Source organism: Vombatus ursinus, unplaced genomic scaffold (assembly GCF_900497805.2).
Source record: "Vombatus ursinus unplaced genomic scaffold, bare-nosed wombat genome assembly UNPS02006779.1, whole genome shotgun sequence".
Lineage (NCBI taxonomy): Eukaryota > Metazoa > Chordata > Mammalia > Diprotodontia > Vombatidae > Vombatus > Vombatus ursinus.
In genome coordinates, this window is record NW_020946557.1 from 6,884,104 (window position 1) to 6,909,416 (window position 25,313).

At 33.9% G+C, this 25,313-nt stretch overlaps 1 protein-coding gene across 1 annotated transcript in view; it reads left to right on the plus strand.

The window, feature by feature from the left end:
• KPNA5 (karyopherin subunit alpha 5) overlaps positions 1–23,589 on the plus strand; it is a 51,257-nt gene extending 27,668 nt beyond the window's left edge. Inside the window, exons 7-14 of the mRNA XM_027848655.1 lie at positions 3,274–3,362; positions 6,992–7,091; positions 8,498–8,661; positions 11,599–11,677; positions 12,737–12,862; positions 14,913–15,040; positions 17,951–18,129; positions 20,001–23,589. Of these exons, the coding sequence (XP_027704456.1) occupies positions 3,274–3,362; positions 6,992–7,091; positions 8,498–8,661; positions 11,599–11,677; positions 12,737–12,862; positions 14,913–15,040; positions 17,951–18,129; positions 20,001–20,188 (1,053 nt within the window). The 3' untranslated portion in view covers positions 20,189–23,589. The remainder of the gene's footprint in view (positions 1–3,273; positions 3,363–6,991; positions 7,092–8,497; positions 8,662–11,598; positions 11,678–12,736; positions 12,863–14,912; positions 15,041–17,950; positions 18,130–20,000) is intronic.
• Positions 23,590–25,313: the final 1,724 nt, after the last annotated feature.

The following is a 25,313-nucleotide window of genomic DNA, read 5'->3' on the forward strand; positions in this document are numbered from 1 at the left end:
AGTGGCATGTATAAACTGGTGGAGAAATTAACAAGACCATTGAAATCCCTGATTTCATCAGAGTTTATTGGTGTGCAGTTCAATTCTAGCACCCATCTAGGTGATCTGTGGTTTTTTTGTTTTTTTTTTTTTGTGAACAAAATGACCTTTTTTGGAGTTATGAATTCTATTTTACCAAGTCTTTGTGGTGGCTTTGAGGGGAAACTTATCAATAAGATAGCAAGATTTGTTGACTATCCAGAGAATGGACTGTCAGCAAAATTGATACATAGACATAGACCCGTAAGTAATTGTTTCTGATATTATTCTTATATCTATTCTTTACATAAATACTTCTACTATTCTTTCTATGTCATACTTTCTTCTCTCTGTGGTAGTTGATTTTGCAGATGTTTTTGTGTAGTTTTTTTCCCCTTCTCTATTTTCAATTTAAAGCCTTCCTGATTAGGTTTGTAAATGCCTAGAGATGCCATTCTTTCTCCTTCTCATAGGTAGTACATTTGTGGCTCCTAGACTATCTATCTTTCATTTCTACGTAAGCATTGGTACAGAAAGCAAAATTTCATTCTCTAATACCGTCTTCTTAGATAGCTATTTGTTCCCATAACCTCATTTTTCTTCTAAAGGATTTATTTTCAGATGGAAGTGGTGATGGTAAGAAGTCAGAAAATTATCTTAGAAAGAATAGAAGGAACTGAGGGTGCTTTGTCCAAAGAAGATTTAAGATGTTAATGGCTCTCTTCCCTGATTTGCAGGATCATCACAAAGAATGTGAAGTAGAAGGGAGAAATAGGACAAATTGGTTTAAGTTACAGAGGGGGAGATTTCAGCTTAAGAAAAATTTTTTTATATTTTGGGCCCTCTGTCTATAGAATGGACTGCCAAATGAGGTCGTCAGCCTTATTAGAAGTGTTCAAGCAAAGACTGTAAGATCTTTAGTGATGTTGTAGGAGTGATTTTTGTACCGGGTGAGTGCATGAACTAGAGCTCTAAAGTCCCAATTCTTAGATTCTGTGATATTCCAAATGTAGTCATTCCCTATTCTTTGAGATTCCAAAATTAGTTTGATTTTATATACTATTATCAGTTTTCTCAGCCATGCCTCTACAAATAAATGGCATGGTTTCTTGAATCCCTATATTTCTACTTTCTTTACTACCTAGTTTCCAGTTAATAACTTGTGTGCTTTATACTCTTTTTGCCTTTCTTAACTCCTGTTTTACTTTCCTACCGTACTACTTGATTCATATCATTAGTCCTAGTATATTTCAGACTTCTTAACTGTCACATTTAAAAGTCAGGTAGGTGACTTAAATTTTGGGTACAGGGCTTGGGAAATAAGTTATGTTGCTATGGTATATTAATAGTATGATGTTTGTATGAAAATCTTAATATTCTTTATTATGTCTTGCTCTTTGAGGCCCAGTATTGTTTTTGATGCTTAGCTTTGACCAATGCAGGAAATAATAGAGAAGCAGATTGGAAAAGAATGAATGGAGTGAAGGATTTCATTTGAGAAGTAATAGGGAAAAAATAGTTGAAGTTGTGATTAAAGAGGCCAGCTATTGCACAGCACCTAAAGGAACATTATGTTTTAGGGCCAAATATCACTTGATTTGCATTAACTAGGGAAAAGAATCTAGAAATGGATTTCATTAGTACCGAAAATAAGTTTAAAACATTTGCAGTACCCTTGGAATCACAATCCTGAAAACTTTTCACTTTAACTTTGTATTTTATGATGTTGGGCAACCTCAACTTTTGTGCCTTGAGTTAGCAACATTATCTCATTTAATCTTTGTTAATCTTATAAGGAAGATGTATTGTAATAATTTGTAAGGTATTGTTGTTGCTTTTGAATCTTCCCTTTCTCATGGTCTTCCAGGATTGCAGAGTAATTTGGAGGGGATCTAATATTAAGTATTTTAGCTCTGATTCATAGCTATACAAGACAAGCCTTATTCCACATAGTTAAAATTCTTCCTTCTCCCAGAAATACATGACTTCCTATTCAGTAAGTCACACATCTTTCTATTATTCCCTTGGCTTTGTTCCTCTTAAAATGTTAGTTAGCCCTTGATAGTCTTAGTTATTGTTTATCTTTATTATATACCTTTAACATTTTTTAACATATGATCCTTACCTCTACTCTGAGAAAAATTTAACTTTATACTATGACTTTATCTTGAATTCGAAGGTCCTATCTTTTATCTTTTGGTAGTAGCTTTAATTCTTCCTCTTTATCATTTTTTTCTCCTCCTAATGTCCACCTTTTCATTTCCTAGGTAATTAACCATCAGTCCTAAGAAGTGTCCATGTATCTTACCAACCAAGGATTAGGAAGGAGAACAGAACAGCCTTCAGAGTTTCACTTAAGCTGTCATGTGCATTATCAGACCTTGAACTGGAACCATTTTTTGCCCAGGTCTTGATTAACCCAGTCCTAGTCATTTAAATTCTTGCTAGCATAACAAGACACAGATTGGCTTGCCCAAGGGGGAAGAGACAGATACAGAGACAGTTATTGGCAGAACCAGGTTGAAAGATACTGGACTCCTCATTTTTAGTTCTAGCTGCCATGCATGGTGATTGTTGACTTTAGCAGCTACCTCATATTTGCTTTTCTGGTATATGAAATCACTTGAGGCAAGAAACTGATTATAGGTGATTTTTATTATAGGTGATTTTTATTTAAGTATAGGCAATTCATGGAATGTTTTTAGTGCCAGGCTTTTTAAAAAATTTTTGTTTTTTTTTTTGTCTTGTCATCTGACATCAGGCAATCATCTTCTGCTGACAGTCTGTTCAAGGCAATGCAAACTTAATTAACATTTCCTGTTTCCTTTAAGCACATACACTTACTGTCTCCCAAGTGGATATTATATAATCCTTGGTATTAACAATTGGAATATTGATTGTTGAGGTGATAGTAATAGTAACTAACCTCTCTAACTCAATTTAGACTGGGACAAGCTCTTTAGCCTACAACAGGATACAATGTCCATGAGGTTGTAAAGAAACAAAAGAAGCAAAATTTTTTCATTTGGGGAATCATTTTCTTTTGAAGATTCCATTTATTGTAGCTCTATCAAAAGGATTATTCTCATGGTTAAAAAAAATATTGGATTTGTATTAATTTTGTTTTAAAGTACTGTTCTTAAGAGAGTTTCTTGTTCAGGGAGTCAGATGGGACATTGGGAAGATAGTTGGTTTAATAATATGCAGCTAGTGCAGAAATGCAGATCTAAATTATTTTTTTACTTTGATTTAAAGGCAGTATGGGCACTTGGTAATATTGCTGGTGACAATGCAGAATGCAGAGATTTTGTTTTGAATTGTGGAATACTTCCCCCTCTCTTAGAGTAAGTATTTTATTTAAATTTTTATTATAACTGAGCTAATATATTATAAAAGAAAATCTATGTTTCTTACTTTAGTAAATTTTTTTTGTCATTTTAAAAGATGCTTTTAAACTTAGGTGTTTAGGTTCTATTACAGTTTGAAATAAAGCAAAGTAATGAAAATTATACATTGGTGACTGATTTTTAATGGCTATTTTTTATAAAGTAAAACTTAAAACATTTGTCTTTAAAAGTCTTAGGGTTCATCATTGTAGGTACTCCTTCCATCAGCACAGATTTCCCCTACTCTTACTTCTTACCTCCCCTCCCCTCATCTTAGCGATATTTTCATGAGTTGGTCTGGCCAAAAAAAAAATGAATGAATGAATTCATTATCATGCATTTGAAATTAATATATTTAAATTATGGAGCTTCTTGTATATCTGGTCTTGAAAGGCCTACTGGAGGTTATATTCTGCTGGCATATAAATAACCCTGGAGAATCCCAGTGCCATGGTGAGACATCATGGTGCTAGTCATCTGACTAATGTGATGTTGGGAAAAGAGTTTTGGATTTGGAGTTAACACCTGGGTTCAAATCCCAGGTGTGCTTCTTACTACTTGGGTGACCTTAGACAAATCATTTCGCTTTTGTGGGCTGTAGTTTGCTCATCTGTAAAATGAAGAGGTTGGATTAGATTATCTCTAAGGTCACTTCCAACTCTAAATCTGTGATCTTTTCCCTTAGTAAAGGAGTAGTGACTTTACTGAAATAAAAGTTCTAGATGAAAGAACACACAAAGGGAAGCTGAAATAGGTATCGGGTAGAAAAGGAAGATATTTGCCTTGGGGGCCTGATGGAGAAATCCAGAGACATGCAGCCAGGTGGGAAATAAAGAAATGGTTGTTCGGGGGCCTTCCTTCAATGGAGGTTCTGGGAAGAGCCGTTCATTCTGCCCTCCAATCAGAGGGAGGGCCCCAGGGCAGGGGGTCTCATGAAGTGGGAGCTTTAGGGCTGAAGTAATTTTCTAGGATGAAGAAGTTCCTTCCTGGAGCAGGATGAAAAGGCCAGAGGAGTACAGCCAAGTAGGAAATAGTAGGAAATGAAGAGGAAAAAAAAATCTTATGTTTATATGCCAGTTTACAGTTTGTAGATTGCTTTTACATATGTCATTATTTGATCTCACAAACTCTGTGAGATTTGTAGTGCAGTTATTATAAATTATAATATAAATGGCAATTGTTTCTCTTTTGGCCAAAAACCCTGAGGATCTTCCCTTCCCAGATTGATTTTATTTTATTTTTTGACTGGGTAAAAGAGACCATTCTTTACCTTGCCTTAATCACTGAATGGGTGTCGCCTCAGACAGACTGAGGCCTGGGAAAGACCTTAGCTTCAAAAGGCCAAGACCTCCCACTGTGGCCTTCTTCATTTGTCCTGATCTGTATCTAGTCACTGGACCCAGATGGCTCCAGAGGAGAGAGTGAGGCTGGTGACTTTGCACAGCCCTCCTTCACTTAAATCCAGTTCATTTGCAAATCATGACATCTCCTTTCTGATGTCATGGTCCTCTGAGAATGAAGGACAAACAACTACAACAGTAATTATTATAATTCTCATTTTACAGATGAGTTGATGAGATAGATTGTGCAACATTTTCAAGGCCACACAGCTATTAAACAATGGAGGCTAGGACATAAACCCTGGTCTTTTGATTTCAAAGCCTAGTGTTTTTTCTGCCATACCACACCGCCTAGTTAAATATTTAAATTAAAATATTGTCATGGGCAGTATACTTTTGATTCTTACACACATTTTATATTGAAATCTGAAAAAATAATGTTTTGATACTGTTCTACAAATCAGATTTTTATTTATGACCTTGAGGTGTATCTTTTAAGTGATTTAAAAATATTCACATTGAGTTTTATATAAGATTGTTTTATGTAGTATTATGGGAACAGTCTTAATTTCTTGCCAAGTGTATTATTTGAAAAGTGAATTTTAAGTTGTCCTATTAAAAACCACTAAACCACACTACATTTTATTGAAAATTATGTTAAAATTTTTTCTGCTTTTCCTGTGTAGTGTCATGTGTTTTGTACTCAAACAGTAAGCTTAAAAAAGAGCCCACTGTGTGGCAGGCATTGTGTTGAAAGATATATGGTTTTCCTATCAACTTAGTTGATTTGTCTTACCGCTTTTTATAAAGATCCATCTCTCGTTTCTTACTAAAACTTTTCCATTGCTTAAAGAAACCAGAATCATTTAGTGGCAGGAAATTTAAGATCGCAAGTTGATCAGGAATGTTGGTGGTGTCTTCTGTTTAGTGGAACAGAATAGTAAGAGGGAATTCTAGGCACCTGACTCTTAAAGGTAAATTCATTTATGATCCTCTCTGTGGTCAAGATTCATAGTGTTTTATAGAATGATTAACTGTTTTAATAAGCCAGAAATTCACAAATTAAGTGCTAAGCTGCACAGTTGAACATAATTGGAACTGGAATTAAAAGAAAGCAGAGATCCTTGTAGATTTTTCAAGAACTGTCTATTATAAACCTCATAACAGAAACACCATAGGGAAATTATTGTGTAAATAAGACATTTGGATATATTGAAAGCAAAAAGCAACTGGGTACTTCTTAACATTTTTACTATACTGTAGTAGTTTTTCTGTGATGTCATTATTGTGCTGTTATTGAATTTAACATTAAATGCATCTTTTATGTGCCTTTATTTGGTGTGTACCATTTGTGTTAGATGCTGAAAAATCTTTTGTTATGATTTCTTGAAAATGGTATAAAAGTTTATATGCCTTTTTATCCTACTTCAACAAAACCTCTATACAAAGAAAACAACTTGTAAAACAAAAGACATCTTTTAATTGTAATCTTCACTATGTTCATCATAAATTTCTTGACAGAATCCAGAGAGTAGAGAATCCTTGTAAAATGAAACAAGAATCACTTTAGATAAAGGCCAAATGCTTTCCCCTCATTCTGTTTAAAGTATGAGGTGTGTCTAGCTTTGTCAGTTGTTTTTTTAAGTTACTTGGTCCATAGAAACTCAGTTTGGCTCTTAATTCCTACAATTTACGTATTTCCAAATTCAGTTTCTCATGCCCTTTACCTTCCATATATCAGATTTAGAGAAGACAGACAGACATATATTTTCCACATGTCAGGTTCAAACCAAGTGAAAAGAACCTAGGACAGTCTTTTAAATGTCAGTTCCTGTTTTACTTTTTCCTTGCTCTAATTTTTTTAAGGCATTGGCTATGTCTGGATGTTTGTTGTCATGACTAAAGGTAATGCAGCACTCTAAACAGTTATTTCAGTAATAAGCACTTTAGTTTAAATATGCTTTGTGATTTTCATTATCAACCTTTCAAAACCTATGAAAATTAGATCTAAAATAATTTTATGTTTCAGAAAATCTTGTAAGTTAGTTAGTTGCAAGTAGGGATTGTTTTGTTCTTTGTACTTGTATCCTTAGCTCCTGGGACAGAGCCTACCTGGTATGCTCTTAATAAATGTCTGTTGATCAAGTGATTGAGTCCCTTTCTCAGAAACAGTATAAATCCCCTCCTCACAAATGTGTTTGTGAATTATTGTTAAAGGGGACAATTCCTTTTTTCTTTTCTTGCCAGATTACTGACAAATTCGAACAGACTCACAACAACTCGAAATGCTGTATGGGCCCTTTCAAATTTATGTAGAGGCAAAAACCCGCCTCCAGACTTCAGCAAGGTATGCCTGACTCAGACAAATTTGTAAGTATGTTTTGGACTTTAAAGGAGCATGTAAGAGATTGAAGATACTAAACACGAGTTCCATTCTTCTCATGTTCGAAATAAGGAAATTGAGGCTGACAGTGGGGACGTGAATTGCTCAAAATCACAGAGCCATTGTCAACATTTTGGAAACTGCGATGTGGTTTGTTGGCTCTTATTCCAATGCTCGGTCTGTTGTCCTTGCTACTTCACACCTGTCCTCATCTGTAGTCTGTTGTTCTCATCCTAATTTTTTTTAAGTGTGTTACCCACATCTTATAGTAGAATAACATGGCTGAATATTTTGACATTAAACAAAAGGACAGTCCCCATGAAAACAAGTTTTTTTTTTTCCCCTCTTCCTCTTCACGTTTAAATTATTGGGGCCAATGTTGTTGTCACCCAGAAGGAAAAATGACATCCTGTGAGTTTGAAATTGATTAGGGGGAGGCTGCAAAGCTGAAAACCATATTTTTCCTCCTAGTACTAGACCGTTATGTAGGACTAGTTTCAAGAGTAAATGATCTATTTGAGAGTTTTTTTTAAAAATTGCCATGGCGTTTATATATGTTAAAATGTTGATTTAGAATTTAAATTGCGTATATTTGTAAGGAGGTGTTAGTCTAATTGTATTCTGCCATGATCAGACCAATTTTAGAGTGTTGTATTGAGTTCTAGGCACTACATTTTAGGAGAAGACATAAATAATCTGAAGAGTACCCTGATCAAGGCAGGGTAGTGAAGGGTCTGGAATTAATGTCATATGAAAATTGGATGAAGGAATGAGGGATGGTTAGCCTAGAAAAGAGATGATGTAGGGGAGAATGTGATACCTGTTTTCAATAATTTGAAGTTACTTCAGAAGGAAGAGAAGTTAGACATATGCTTACCTGCAGAGGCTTAAACTGGGAGCAGTAATAGGAAGTTACAGAGGCAAATTTAGGCTTGATTTGAGAAAAATGTTGGTAATAATGAGAGCTGTTGAAAAATGGAATGGAGGGCAGCAAGGTGGCACAGTGGATAGAGCACTGGCCTTGAAGTCAAGAGGACCTGAGTTCAAATCCGACCTCAGACCAAACACTTGACACTTACTAACGTGTGACCCAGGGCAAGTCACTTAAACCCCAATTGCCTTTAAAAAAAAAAAGTAGAATGGGCTATCTCAGCAGGTCGTGAGTTTTCACTCCCCCTTCCCCCCACCCCAGACCGTCCCCTCTGGTCTTTAAGCAAAAGCTGGATGACTACTTATTAGTGATGTTGTGGCAGAGATTCTTTTTCAATTGTGGTTTGGATTAGATGGCCACTGAGGGCCCTTCCATCTCTGAAGTCCTGTAATATCAAAGGAATATTTAAACTTCTGGGTCTTTTTTTTTTATTCTTCAGGTATCACCTTGCTTAAATGTTTTATCAAGATTATTGTTTAGTAGTGACCCAGATGTATTAGCAGATGCTTGTTGGGCCCTTTCTTATCTTTCTGATGGACCCAATGACAAAATCCAAGCAGTCATTGACTCTGGAGTCTGTAGAAGATTGGTGGAACTTTTGATGTAAGTATGATTGTATGATTAAGAAATGTATAATTATGTATTAAATTTAGCCCTTGCTGTAGTCTAACAATAATAATTATAGCTCAGATTTATGTATCATTTTGAGATTTACAAAAGGCCCTGCATGTATTATTTAATTTGACCTTTAGAGTAGCCCTATGAAGTAGATGCTATTTTTTATCATTTGTAAAATAAGGAAACAGACTGAGAGAAGTTGTGACTGACTTATGCAACTAAGAAGTGTATGAATTTAAACTCGGGTTTTCTTGATAAGTGCAGCACTCTGTCTTTGGTCCCTAAACGTTTTTGATCACATAAACTTACTAGTAAAAGATTTTGAACATGAATGATAGTATTATTAGTGATAATAGTAGATAATACTTAAATATATGTATACTAGTTCTATATTATAAAAGAACATAAAAATAGAAATTAAAAGTTGAAATAAAAATGGAACACTTTAAATTTTCTTATTAATACAAAACCTTTTCTCATTAAAATATATATATATTTTAAAAATATACATTTTAGAGTAATATAATTGAGTGTGTTCATCTTTTAAAAATCTTGGATTAAAACTTTGTGATATAGTGATTTGAAGGACTGGTTCAGTTTATTTTGAATACTTGGTTTTAATGATTGTCTTAGCTGAAAGAGAACACCTCACAAAATATGTAGATCCAAATGGAAGAAATGCATCTTTAGATGTACTCACTAAAATTTTCATTTTCATTTACCAGTTGTACAAATAATTTGTGATTGTTCAGTCTTTTCAGTCATGTCCAACTCTTCATGACCCCATTTGTGGTTTTCTTGGCAAAGATACTGGAGTGGTTTGCCATTTCCTTGTCCAGCTCATTTTACAGATGAGGAACCTGAGGCAAACAGGGTTAAATGACTTAATCAGGGTCACACAGCTAGAAACATAAGATTCTAACTTGCTATTCCTGACTCCCAAGCTCTATCCACTGTTCTACCACAAAAGTCATTGTGGAGAGCTTAAAACATTAGGCAGAGGAGTTTGAACTTTATCTAGTAAGACAACAGATAACCCCTAAATTTTGAATGACGAGGCCTGGGCGGGGATTTTTTAAGGTATTGTTGGGAAATTCTCTAAGGAAGTTGTTGAAAGAGACTCAAAGATTAATTGAAGTTGTGTCATAAAAGTGTCTTTGTTAATTGTGAGTGGAAACCCTAACCTTTGCTTCTTCTGCTGTTCTGCTCAATTCCACCCCCCCCAAAAAAAAAGTCTGCCTTGCATCTAATACTGCCCTTAATTTGACTCTTGCCATTGAGCTCCTTTTCCACCAGGCAAACCAGCTAGGACTGTAGGACTGGAACACCAAAATCAGAGCTAGAGCACTGGCAGAGCTGCCTTTTTTTTTTTTTTTTTTTTTTTTGACAATGCTAACCCAATTTAGTTAAGACTACTTTGTAATTTTTCCAGCATTTTTTGTCAGATAGTGAGTCCTTGGCCCAATAATTTTTGTCCTTGGGTTTATTAAACACCATTACTGTGCTTCTGCATCTTGTGTACCATTTCTACTCCATTAATCAGCTTCTCTATTTTATAAGCAGTTTGAATACTTTTGATGATTGCTGCTATGTAGTACAGTGTGAGATCTAGTACTGCCAACTAAATGTGCTCTTCATCCTCAGCGTGATCTCTGGTCACTCCATATCTATTGTCATCACCTTTCATTCACTAGTTATCAGTCTTTAACTACTAGTTCCTTCCCTCATCTTTGTTAACCTCTCTGCAGTTTGACAGTATTGACCACCCCCTCCTCAATACTCTCTTCTTCCTGGGCTTTTGTGACGTTTCTCTCTTCTGGTCCTCCTTTCTGACCAGAGCCTCTGGACTTTCCTTGGCTGAATTATCATACATGTCTTGCCTCCCTCTAATCCATATGTATAATTCATTAGCCTTAAAGTATCAAGTTGATGTTCCTAAGGAATATGTTTGACCATGTCATTCTACTCAAAAAAGATTGTGGCTCGTTATTTCCTCCAGGATTACATAAAAACTCCCTTGTTTGGCATTTAGACTACTTTACAACCTGGCTGTGGTCTCTTTCCAGACTTATTTCATGTTCTTTCCCCTCACAAACTTCTAGGTTCCTTCCTGGAGGTTCCTACATACATACATTCCATACCTGGAATGCTCTTCTTCATAATCTTCCCCTCATATAATCCCTAAATCCCTTTTAGGCTCAAAGTGCCACCTTCTACAAGAGAGACCATTCCCCTAGTTATTAATGCTTTTCCCTGGCCTCCAAATTACTATATTCACTTAGGGTTTAATTTCTATTTATTCCTCCATGTACATGTTGTTTTCCTCCAGTAGATGTAAGCTTCTTAAGGGCATGATCTGTTTTTATTTTGTGTTTTGATCCCTAGCTCCTAACTCAGTGTATGGCAGGTAATAGGCACTTAATCTTGTATTCAGACAACAGTGGGGAGTTGGTGCAGAAGTGGGAGATTTGTTTAAGACAAGGTTCCTACCCTCCGTTTAAGGAATTTTCATTCTAGTTAAAGGATCATTACTATTATTTACCTACTAAAGTGTGGATTTCCATGTATTGGAAATAATTCAGTATTAATGGATTACAGCTGTCAAATTTATTGTTAGTATTTACTGTGTAAGAGAGAGACAGTTCTTGCTTAGAGAGGCAAATAAAACCTTTTAGGGGCAGCTAGGTGGCGCAGTGAATAGAGCACTGGCCCTGGAGTCAGGAGGACCTGAGTTCAGATATGATCTCAGACCAGACACTTGATACTTACTAGCTGTGTGACCCTGGGCAAGTCACTTAACCCCAATTGCCTCACCAAAAAAACAAAAACAAAAATAAAACCTTTTATGTAGCTTTTTTTCAGCAGTGTGTAACTGGTCTATCTTGTTATATGTATACAAATTAGTTTTTTTATTGTCTTCAGGCACAATGATTATAAAGTGGTATCACCTGCATTAAGGGCTGTTGGTAATATTGTGACAGGTGATGACATTCAAACACAGGTGAGTTCAGACTTCAATAAGATAAGCATTTAAATGACAGTAGAATCTATGCTCGAATGTATTACAAATTACAAAATTACTTGTTTCATACTGATAGTTCCTTCAAGCATATCCTATAATCTTTCCATGTGTAAATAGATGTACTGTTAGTGACATGATTAAATATTTGTTGGGCATTTCCTCTTTTAGTCACTGTATTATGTTTTGGAGTTATAGATATATAGGAAGGACACTGTCCCAGTCAAGGAAAGGAACTTTTAAATATCACTCTGGGAGGAGTATACACACACAAAATCAGCCTTACAAAATATAAATATATCATCCTATATGCCTCAGATATGTGCTGTATCTGGCCAATTAGATCTATAGTAGTTCAGCAAAGGAAAAAGATCAGGGGGCTGGAGAGATTGGGGACCTTACAGGAAAAGTTGTCATATTTAAGATTGCAATAGATAGTCAGCAGCAGTGGTGAGATTTGAACTTAGGTTTTCTGACTCCAAAGTCAATGTTATGCTACTACCTCACCTCTTGTATGCTGCCTAAATTTGAATTTTTTTTTATTTTTTTGAATCACAAATCTTAGAGCAGCAGTAGCAAGGGGAAAACATATAGATTGTTACTCCCATTGTGAGTTGATGTGAATGCTTCTGCTTTTGTCTCCCAAGTAGAGTCTTCTTGGTTGTTAAAGCAGAAGAGGTAAGGGTAGAGGCTTATGGCAGATGCTGTGAGAGCTTTTCCAAATCTGAGACTCTTCCAAGGACCCTAAATGATCTGAATTTTTTGTCTCAACAAGAAATTGATAATTACTGTTCCCTGGCAACACATTAAGTGTTTCATTCTCCTCTACCGCCATCCTTTTGTAACCCTTTCTTTAAACATTTCCTTGAAAGCATAAAAATTCATATACCTCCTGATTTATCTATCTAAACTATTGCCATCTGATTTTCAAGTGGAAAATATTCTCATTGGTTTTAACTTATATAACTTATTTATTACTCCCCAAAATTTACTTGTAATATTTGTATTTTAAACATTGTTTTAACCTCTAAATTTTTGTAGGTAATTCTGAATTGCTCTGCATTACCCTGCCTCTTACACTTACTTAGTAGTCCAAAAGAATCGATTAGAAAAGAGGCTTGCTGGACTGTGTCTAACATCACTGCAGGAAATAGAGCACAAATTCAGGTAAGTATTTTTCTGATTGATATTTAAATATCTCTTTAACTTTTTTTTAAAATTACTTTAAAGTAAGTGCTTGTGCTACAGGTCAAAACTGTATATACATCTCTGTATAGTATAAATGGTGCCAAAAGCCCTGAATACAACTGAGTCTTTGGAATAATGGTAGATAAAATAAAATTTCAAGACACCAGTTGTCTGACATAATGATTTACCTGTGTCTGTTGTATTTCCTTGAATTATGCTCATCATGCTAAATGTTAGCTGCAGTTGCTTTTAAAGTGATTGTACAGTTCTATTTCTTCCCTGATTAAATAATAGTATTAAGTATATCATTATTCCCATTGATTTTCTTGTTTTGAAATGGATACTTGTAGGCGTAGTTTATCAGTACACATAATACTGACTGAAAATACCTTTTAAAAATATTTTATTGATACTTGGATTTTTTTACATCACTGTCTCTATCCAGTAATTTATTTCGTCTACAATAGAAGCCTCTTGTATCAAAGAAAAGCATTAGACAAAACAAACTGAGGTATTAACCATGTGTTAGAGCACCCAAAACATTCCACACGATTTCACTAATAAGAGGAAGAAAATGTTTCTTTGCTAGTGCTGTGGACTTGATCATTAAATTAATCTGAATTCCGTTGTGTTTTTAGTTTGTACTTTATAAAATATTATTGTAGTCATTGTGTGTGCTCCTTGATCTGCATTAGTTCATGCAAATTTTCCTCAGTTTATCTGAGTTTCATTCTTATTTCTTATGGTATTCCATATATTTCATTATGTTTATATACCAAGGTTTGTTCAGCCATTTCCCAGTCTGTGATCACCTTCTTTTTTTTTTTTTTTAATCACAAAAAGTACATTACCAACTAACTGCGTTTTGCATGCTTTGTCTGGTAAGCATCTCAAACTTAGCATTTTTTTTCTTTTAGCATTTTTTTTCTTTTTGGCTAGGCAGTGGGGTTAAGTGACTTGCCTAGGGTCACACAGATAGTAAGTGTCAAGTGTCTGAGGTCACATTTGAACTCAGGTCCTCCTGACTCTAGGGCTGGTACTCTATTCACTGCGCCACGTAGCTGCCTTCCTCCTTATTATTGTTTAGGGGACCACCATCAACCCTGCTACCTAAGCTTCCAACCTTGTCATCCTTGACTCCTCACTTTTACCTCACATGTTCAATCCATTACCAAATCTTATTGTTTCTATCTTTATATCATCATCCCTGTATTCACAGCCACAATCCCAGCCACATGTACATACACATACACACATTTGTAACATGCACATTTAAAAACAATGCATAGCTCTAGTTCTTCATTGAATATGAGCAAGAAGATTGTCTTATTAGGGATTAGGATGAACAAAAGTTAAATCATTGTTGATATTAGTAACCAAAACTAAGGTTTTATCAGGTGTAGGTAGTTCAGGCATGAATTTTCTATAAAGGGAGGAAGCACCAGATGAATTCTTAGAGTCTTTTTCCACTCTATTTTTTTAATAAGATTATGATTTATGAATATTTTTAAAATTTTAGTGGGTTTTTTTGTGAATATTTTTCTTGTGGTTTCATGATACTACTTCACAATTACTTGCATTTTTAGTATTTCAGAAGACCCATGTGATGCAGATTGCCTCCATGCCACACTATTAATACACAGTCCTCATGTATTGTCACTGTCAAAAAATAAATCTGTTGGCTAGCCTTTCTGGTGATGACCCTCTCCCAGATGGTTCAGTAGATGCCATTTCCTTAACTATTCTTATATGCAAAGCTTTTTTTTTTTTTAAGCTCTTTGTTCTATGATAAATGGTATTCCTTTAGTGAAGGTACTATTGAAATAAAGCTTATGTTTTAGGAGGTACATGCTATCATTTATTGTCAGACTGGAGAGATGCAGACATTTCAAAAGTTCTGAGAATAAATACCATAGTAGCATTTGAAGATAAACCATAAAAGTTGTGTAATTTAAATATTACTGTACTTGTAATATTTCTTACAAAGTACTATACTGACAGTAATATGTTTGCATTTTCTTTGTGTCAGGCTGTCATAGATGCAAATATCTTTCCTGTTTTGATTGAAATCCTTCAGAAAGCTGAATTTCGTACCAGAAAAGAGGCAGCATGGGCTATAACTAATGCAACATCTGGAGGCACTCCAGAACAGATACGGTATGATGTTAATAATGAAGGATAGTGGATCTTAAAATAATTTTATAACAATGGACTTTACTACTTTTTAAATAAGAAAGCATTAGAACACACTATCATTTTATAATGGACTTTTTCTTTTACTTGTTCTTTCCAAAATAATATTTTAAGAAAGAACTCCCTATCCATCTTGCTATAGAATAATGAAAACAATAATAATCGATGTAGCATTTTGAGATTTGAAATACCTTTTTGTTTAGGTATGAAACTACTCAATTCTCAAATCAAAATGGATCTGCTAAGCGTTATGAAGTGACAGGTATACTTGGTAGGCTCTAAGCCGTATAATTGTTTTCACAGCAGTTAATTTCATAGAAGTCATTTATTTAAATTATTTCTCAAATTGCTTTTGACAAATTCAATAAATTGGTTTTTACATTGTAAACTTAGAGGACTATTTTTTTTAAAAACAGAATATGACATTTGTAGGCACTGAAATTTAAAAAAATTACCTAGGAAGTAAACATGTAATTTTATCTTACAGAAATGACTAGGGTTTAGTAGCCATGTGCTTCATGGGGAATTATTATGGATATTTTCTTCTGGAGTGATGCAGGTTGACATACAAGCCTTGACCTGTACCAATGTTATACTAGTTAAGTTTTTTCCTACTTCATGATAGCTGATGATAGTTATGGTACTTTTCTAATTGCTTTTATTCATCATAACCCATGACCTAGATCATTATGCTAACTTTGAGACTCAGTTCTGTCTTTCTTTGCAATATTAACAAGTAGCAGTCCTTTTTTCTCCACCTAAACACTCCTTATTCCTAAAGACTCTTGCAGTTTTAGAATCATTATGTGGATCAGGAACGTATCTAAAGTTCCTTGGGCTTGTTTTTTAAGAAATACTATTGAAAGATAATCTGATGAAATTTGCACCTTAAAAAATGTATGAAGATTGTATTCTCGGTAAAAATCACACTCAGAGAATTTTGATTCTTTTTTTCCTGCTATGATCACTGTTTATTTTTAATTTTTTTTATTTCTATATTTTTAGTAGGCAGTGGGGTTAAGTGACTTGCCCAGGATCACGCAGCTAGTAAGTGTTATATATCTGAGGCCGGAGTTGAACTCAGGTCCTCCTGACGCCAGTGCCAGTGCTCTATCCACTGTGCCACTTAGCTGCCCCTTTAATTTTTTTTTTAAACTAGCTTTGACTTCTGGGATCTTTTTGAGTTTTTTGTTATTTGTGGGGAAAGGTCTGTGGTTTTTAATGTCTTTGTATTTCCAGTGTCTTTTGCTGTTGTTTCATCTTCTTGGGCCTTCATTGTTTTTTCCCCACATCGTCAATTAAAAAAAAAAATAAAAAGCTTCCCATTTCCTATTGGTGTTTGACATATGCAGTCATCAATAATACAAGGTCTTTAATTCAGTTTTTATTGTTTAGGATAATTTGGTAATACTTTAAGCTGAAGTTTGTTTTTGTAGAAACCTATATTTTATGTAATTGGTCATTAGCAAAAGTTTTTCATTAATATGTCCAATACATATATCAAAAGGAACACTTACATTCATTAATCAACTTTTAATAATTTTATTATCTATATAAATACTTTTAATAATTTTATTATCTATATAAATGTAGAAAGAACATTTCCAGAGACTATACAACTTGAAATTTGATCTTAACAAAGTTTATTCAGAAAAGAAGCACTTTTCAATTGAAAATATTTTGATGGCTGTATTTCAGTTTAAGTTGTTTCATTTGAAAAACTTTTTCATTCCTTCCTCTGCTAATGAAATTATATCACTGTTAACTGTCCCATTGATACCTTTTTACCTAAGATAAGGTTTTTAGTAGTATAACCAGTTCAGAATTGCTTTCTGACCAGATGACTCAGCCAAACTAATTTAGGCATTTTCACTCCCTGCCTAAAAATTTTGTCCATATGCCCAAAGCCATCCCTCTTAACTTATTTCCTGCCTCCTATAAGAGCATCACATCTTTCTGCCCTACCAATCCATCCCCCATAAAACTGACAAACTGATAAAGAGCAGATCTTTCCATGTCACTCTTCTGCTCAAAAAGCTCCAGTGACTCTTTTTTGCATCTAAAATTGAAATAGAAGCTCTTTTATTTGACATGTAAAAGTCTTTCACAATTTGTCTCTGACCTACATTCCTAGGGTTACTTATTACATATGACTTTCCTGTTCAAATATGGGATTCTAACCAAACTGGACTACGTACTGTTGCTTGTATTTGACAATCCTTCTCCTTTATACCAAGCTTTCTCCAAACATAAGTGTCACTTCTTACATAAGGCCTTTCTTGATTATGCCAGTAGTTCTATCCTAATTACACTACCTTCCCACCTTCTGTTGCCTCCCCGTTAATTTAAATAACAAAGCAAAACTTACTGTATGAACATTTGAATTTTGTCACACATCAGAATAACAAAATAAGTGCCTAAGGTGAAACAAATGAAAATTAAGAAGCTTTAAGGAAATTAAATACATATATATATATTTGCAGTTCTTATTTCCTTAGTTTTTTAGTGGAAATATGTTGATGTTTGATGGACTGTAATCATGTCAGCTTTTGAATTATACAAGGGTGTGTGCTTTTTTTTTTCCCTATAGGGTGGTGATTGATTTGAAATGACTCATACTCTTTGACTTAGGAAAAGATGCGTTATTTATAAGATAGCCTGTTAGAATTGAAAGTATAATCTGAGGCTGTGGAAATGAGCACTGTAACTGAGTCTACTGAGCATTTTTGCCACTCTAAGTTAGTTACATTCTTGGAATGTTCTACTTTAGTTATACTCAGAATGCCTGTGGGTAGCATTTTTATGAGTCAGTACCATAAACTAATAAAATACATTAAATTCTTCCTTCCTCTTGTTTCCTTAATTATTTTAAAGGTATCTGGTAGCTTTAAGTTGTATTAAACCTCTCTGTGACCTTTTGACTGTGATGGATTCCAAAATAGTCCAGGTGGCTTTAAATGGTCTTGAAAATATTTTACGCCTTGGGGAGCAAGAAGCTAGACAAAATGGAATGGGCATCAATCCATACTGTGCTCTCATTGAGGAAGCATATGGTAAGGACTTACACATTTATAATCCTACTGAGTGCTTAGTTATCCTTCCATATAAAGATTTTTAAATCTCAGTGTCTTCTCTCTGGAGTCTAACGCATTTTGGTCCACCTAGTCTGCTGTATAAATTTGCATTCAGGAACTAGAAATATAACTTTATAAACTAAATGAAATATATCTGCTTTATATTCCTCTTCTGTCTCCCTGCCACATTCCCAAACCAAATATATGCATTTATATATTTACTGTATGTATGTGTATAAAATTATTTAACAAGAAGATGTAAATGGTTTTTTCATTATTCAACCCACTGTCCTGGAGTTGGCTGAGGACACTATTATGGAAGTCAAAGTGACTCCCAACCTCCCAGCTTAAATTTCCTCCTTTGTGAAGTAGTATAATAATATTTGCACTGCCTATATCACAGCATGTAACTTAGTGTTACATAAATTTGAGTTGTTTTTGTTATTAAGGTGCATAGGCTTTCATTGCCTATTTTAAAATTAAATAGTGGAATGTTTTGATAAGTTTTAAAATTTTTGTTCAAATATGGTAGACTGCTTTTGTAGTTTTGTATTGATCCTAATTCAACTTTATATTAGGATATTTTGATGCATTTTGAAATAGTTTTTATAGGATATCTAACCTGAGACACACTTAAATGGTAAATCAGAGGTGCTAGCTGTCAGAGATAGTGCCAGAATAAGGTGCCTAATTAGAAATCCGAATGTTTTCTCTTTCTTTTTTCTCTCCTTCTTTGCATCTTAGGTCATATTTTTGATAAGGATTATTTGGCATTTCTTAAAATAATAGGCTGTTAAGCTTTTAGTTTACTTAATATTAAGACAGTGTTGTTGCCTTTGTTCATTGACTTAAGAACACTACATAGAGTAAATAGATATAATCCCTGTGAATTGAAACCAACCATATATTAAGTATAGATGTGATTGAGTCTTTTTTCTTTTCTCCATGTACTCCCAACACATGAGGTCTTTTGCTGGATAATTCAGTTCAGGACTATATTAAACATCACACAGCCTTACCTACAAAATTAACTCCTAAAAGTGGGAATAAAAAATACACTGTGGAAACACATAACCACCAAACTGACCTTTAGTCTTTCCTTGCCCTTGGTAGGCACTGTTAATACAAGCTAGATAGAGAGAAGAAGCCCTTGTTTTTGTTTTTTTTTTTTTTGGTTAATTTTTGTTTTGTTTTGTTTTGGTTTTAGGTTGGGCATTGAGGGTTAAGTGACTTGCCCAGGGTCACACAGCTAGTAAGTGTTATATGTCTGAGGTTGGGTTTGAACTCAGGTCCTCCTGAATTCAGGGCCGGTGCTCTATCCACCATGCCACCTAGCTGCCCCAAGAAGCCCTTGTTTTGAGGAGTACAATTATAGATGTGCAAATAGTACCTTACACTCTAATATGTAGATACAGTCTTTCCTTGAACAATTTTGTGTGTGTGTGTGTGTGTATATTATTATTATTATTATTTTTTTTTTTTTGGCTTTTTGGTGAGGCATTTGGTGTTAAGTGACTTGCCCAGGATTACACAGCTAGTGAGTGTTGTGTCTGAGGCCAGTTTTGAACTCAGGTCCTCCTGACTCCAAGGCAGGAGCTCTATCTGCTGTGCCACCTAGCTGCCCCCAATTGTGTATATTTTTAAGCTGTTCTAGTAGAAGTCTGTAGCATAATATTGTCTCATAATCTTTTTTAAAAATTATTATCACTTACTATTTTATAGGTTGCAAAAATTAGTATATGTTAGAAAGAATCTCATTGGTAGCAATGTGAATGACTTTATGTTGATTTATTATTTGGGTTTCAATTTTTAGTTATCAGATTTTTAAGCTTGTACTTTTAAAAATTTAGGTCTGGATAAAATTGAGTTTCTTCAAAGCCATGAAAATCAAGAGATCTACCAAAAGGCTTTTGATCTAATTGAACACTACTTTGGTGTGGAAGACGAGGATGCCAACATTGTCCCTCAGGTGGATGAAAATCAGCAGCAATTTGTTTTTCAACAGCAGGAAGCACCGATGGAAGGGTTTCAGTTATAAATAGCTAAGTGAAAAGAAACATAATGTTAAATGTTGGCTTCGCATATCTCCTCTTTTTGGCCAGTCAGAAAGTTTGATGTGGTTTTGGAGAGGACAAAAAAAGAAGCAGCTGATGCACTTTTTAAAAAACAAGAGTTCTGTTTAGATGTACCTCTCTTCATTTATAGCTTTTGTCTTTTGTATTTATATATTTTATTGTTAAATTTTTTGTAACTGACTTTGAGTTAAGTGTGCATTAAATATATAATTTAATGACTTGAGCTTGAAAGGGAGAACCTTAGTGAAGTATTAGTTAAATAGTGGCTCTGAATTTTTTTCAGGCAGTCTTTGAAACTGCATATCAGCAGTAACAGCTGTTGATAATCGCATTTTGACAGTAAGTCTGACATGCCCAGTTTCTTAAATCTACCTCTGTCCTGAAGCAAAAAATGTCATTGCTTCGGAACAAAAGCATAAAATAAGAGACAAACTAGTCAAAACTAAATTAGAATGTGAAAATATTTATTACTTTAAATTGTGAAACACTGTGTTGTACATTATACTTTGCAGAAAAAAACGTGAGCTCTATTTATGAAAAAAATTTTAAAATACCATGTGCTGAAAAACAGACTTGTCTTTAAAAGATGGCAGTTTAAGAAAAGAAAAGCTTTTCTGGTTTATGTTGAGCATACACTACAATGTTTGCTTTTCTTGAGTCATTTACTTATTTCTTTTGGAATATATACAATGTTCACAGAATCTCAGATTCTGTAAGTGTGACTGACCAAATATGCTGCCATTTTTTTGCTGCTTTTTTTCCATTTAATTTTAGACAGTAGTACATCATGACAGATATTTAGTTATGAATGTAAAGTACTGCTGCATAGCAAAAACAGTACAATAATTATTTCTGATTTTTGTCAGAACAGTAATAGAAAAGTTGTGCTTTTCTTTGTAACAATTAAACTACTTGAATGCCAAAATTATTTTAAAGAAGTCAGATTGTTCTGTATTAACTTTGGAAAATGTATTTAATGTTATTTGGGCACTAAATGACCAATATCAATGAGAAATGCTAAGGATTCTTGACTGTGTTTGAAATCTATATTAGATTTTATGGCATAATACTCAAATGATCATATTGCTGCTTGATGTATACTTTATATAACTTAATGATTCAGTGTTTCAGATTATTCTATCATTTTAAGCCATGTTTCAAGTCAGATTTCATGTATTGAGATTAAAGGAAAAAACCTTCAAAATATAAAACTAATAAAATCATGTATTATTTACTTTGAAAAGTGTTCTTCCCTTGGTACTGTGCTTGGTAGAAACTTTGAAGCAGATATACTATTGAATTAATTTTTTTTATTTATAGTTACTAAATAATAGCCAACTATTTGCATTTCCAATTGATATTTACCAAGAATATGTTTTTAAATGTAGTTTACAGCTGTTTTAAGATGGTATTTGCAGTTTTGATAAGATTCTTAGTCATTTCAGAAAGATTAATTTGATGTGTTGCAACATTTACACTTTTGAATCCACTGGAAATCAGAGGCATGTTACAGGACAAAAATGTAGACGGGAGTGCTACTAATACTTTGTAAATTATATATAATGAAACTAAGCTTTTTAGCAGGTCATTTAAAACCTACAAATATACAAAATAGGCGGGAGAGGGGAGGGTTGACTAGCATCCATAATGCTAGAATACATCTGCCAAACTTTTTAAATAATGTTACTTAGAGAATTGTATTTATGTCCTTTTTTTGTTATGGTGGAAATCTGAGGTTTAGTACAAAAAGTATCTCTTTTGCTTTGTATATATTCAAAAGAACAGGGTGATGACATTAAAGAGTACCAGATTAATGGTGAATTTATCAGATAAACACATTCTTTTGTTATAAAAACAGTTCTGAATATCAGGTAACAGGGTATTCCACTGTTTCTAACTTATTTTGATAATGTTGCATGCAGCATAATTCATAAATAAAATAACCAGCTGTGCCTGCTTTTATTTTGAGGACCCTGTAGACACTGTAATACGCCTCTCTAAGCCAAATCTTTCAAGCAGAATAATCCTTATTGAAGGGAAAAATATGTCATGAGTTTCTTGAGAGGGTTTTTAGTTTCTGCAGGTAAAAAATACAGAAAAGTTTCTGAGCAGTGAAGTGACTGCACTTTACACATTTCAGTACAAACCATTAGTCCTTGGACCTGTTGTTTGAGTAACAAAGCTAATTTGGTTGGATTTGGATTCATTGTGTTAATTTGAATAAAAGGGGCACTATCTAGTAGTTTCGGACCAAAGTTTGAATTATATTAAGAAGTATTACATAATAATGAGTTCTTTAGAGTGAGTACACAAACACCTTAAAGTGTACCACGATGTCATAGAAATTTTTGGAAAGGCGGCCTCTTTCACAAGTTTACATTTTAAAATTCCTAGATCAATGGGATCATTCCTCTTCAATGATCCTTGAGGGGGAAAAAAGTTGTAGTAGTCTTGTTTTCCTCTAGTTTACTATATCAGAGATGAAAAGGGGGAAATGCTTTGCCAAATGAATTTTTAGAGTGTATTGAAGTTATTTTAAGTCTTTTTAAAGGGCATGCGCACTTGGAAAACAAAACAAACCAAAAATCGGGAAAAAGTACTTGAAAGTGCCCCTTTTTATTCATTTAATCAAGTATACTGTTCTGTCAGTTTGAATTTTGACTAGTTAATCTATGCAATTATGCAAATTGGTTTCTGTTTCCTTATGTACTTTACTCACTGATCATAACTAGTTTTCTACTAAAGTTTTTCATTATTACATTTGTTTCCTTTTAAGAATTAATATTACTATTTAATTTTGTAGTACCATATTTTATTTATACACTGTTGCTGATAGCAGCCAGAAAGTAAAAAAAAAAAATCAAAATTATAGTAAAAATGTTGGCACAAAAGTAACTCATCTTTAACTGTAGAACATGTTTGCAGTTGGAGAATGATCTCTTTGGTTAGATGAAGGACTAAAAGAAGCACTACTCCTTTTCCTTCATGCTATTTCTTTTCTCATTTAAGAATAAGCACTTGGGAAAAAAAATGACAGATACAGTGTGATTTAAAAAAAATTCAACAAACTAATCTTTAAAGTACTTACTGCTTACTTGTGAAACTGTGAAATTAAACATTGGTACTGTTAGCAAAATAACCTTTACTTGTTTCAGTTCATGGCATTATTGTTTGTAATGTGTGAAGCTAAAAAGCCTGTATTATAGGGCTTTAAGGGGATAGTGCATCTTTAAATCCTGATTTGGGAGTGGGATGGGGGTGGGGGAGAGGTAAGGGTAATATATGTAATTAAACCAACACATGAGCAGTATGCTATATTATGGAATGTTACAACACAATACTTATTAAAATAATAAAAATATTATTTTACACTTTTGTGTTTATTGCATTTATTACTTTAATTTGTTGTAGCTTCAGTTTTATACAAAGCAAACAAATGGAGACCTTAAGTGACCAAGATAACACCTCATTTTATTTTGGTCTGTACCATTTGCAGTGACGTATATGAATGTTTGGTATTTTTACAACCTGCACGTGGAAATTGAGTTTAAAATATGTAATGTACATTTTCATTCTGTTTGAAAAACTTTCACTTGAGAACCCAAAGAAATAGAAATCTAGTGAATTATTTCATTCAACCTGCCTGTTAAATTTATTATCAGAAGTTTGGCCAGTTTGAATGAATGTTGTTCGTTACAGAACTTAGGAAAACAGCTGAGGCCTAGATGGAGTAACCATATGGATGAAATAACGTCTTTTGAAGTATTTCGATTAGATATATCTGGTGGCCACAGAATTTTCACTGCACAACAGCTAGATGGTGGCTCTATGTATTTCAGTTGTCAGTATATCAAAACTATTTGAAGCAATTTTTTTTGAGTTTCCCAGTTCACCATAATTTTTCATGTAACATGAAAAATCAATTGAAATTAAACTATCTCCCTTTCAATTTTGTCAAGCCCTTTTAATGACTAGTTTTATGTTTGCTATTTCAGTTGTGTCTTCCTATCTTTAAGCTTTTTTTTGGAGTTTTTTTACTGTAATAAAAATAGAGTGGTGGATTTTGTACAAATGTAGTAATGAATTTGAAACTGCAGGTTCATTTAAAATGGTTAAAATTTGTATAAAACCTTCTTTGAAATAATGGACAGTTTTATCTGGATGAAACACCGGAAGTCAGGGTTTATTTAGTGACCAGATACTGCAGGAAATATAATGCTGTTTTCCAGTAAATATTTCTTTTGAGTCATAAGATAATGAAGTTGCAAAGCTGGATGTAATGAAGGGACTTTTCTGAGAGTTAATTCATTTCACTTAAATATAAATAGTAGTTTCCACTACTAAAAGAAAAACCGATGTTAGATTTCATATTCTGGTTTACATAAGAGTTGGTGTCTTTGGGTAGTAGTGAATAGGTGAACATTTCTTCCAACAAAATTATTTCTTGAGCAGTTCCTCCAAGCCTCCTCACACCACTTAGCTTTCTTTGCTTAGTTCTGTCTTCTTAGGGACTCGTGTCTTTCAGCAGCCTGAAAAGAATAATGCAAAACTTTTTCCCTAAATGACTCTTTAAAAAGGTTTGTAGTTTTGAAAGTACATAGACATATTTTGAAATAAATTTAGGGAAATAAAGTTAAAGCTAGTATCAGATGGAGACCTAACAGAAATGTGTGAGAAAATGTGTGATGTAAAAGATACAGAAGGCTTGTGTGTCCTGTAAAGGGGGCAGGATATGTAATGAGAAAGAGGAGCATCAGTCTTGGTACTTAAAGATACTAAGAGCATTGTGAGAAAACATCAACTAGAATTATATTTAAGAATGAGAAAGTGCCAACATAGGTGAAGTCAGGGATCTGTTTACCTAAAAAAACTGGTTTTAGAAGAATTACTTTAGGATGATAGTAAATTAGGCAATTTACCTAACTAGCACTTAACATTTCATTGAGGATAAGTATTAAGTGAGTAATCTGCCCCTTCTCACCCATATTTATATTAATTGGTTCCAAGAAAATATCAGCAAGCAAAACTGTTACTGGGGCAATTAGTGGGAACATTTATAAATGAGTCATGAGTTCTTGCAGGACAGGT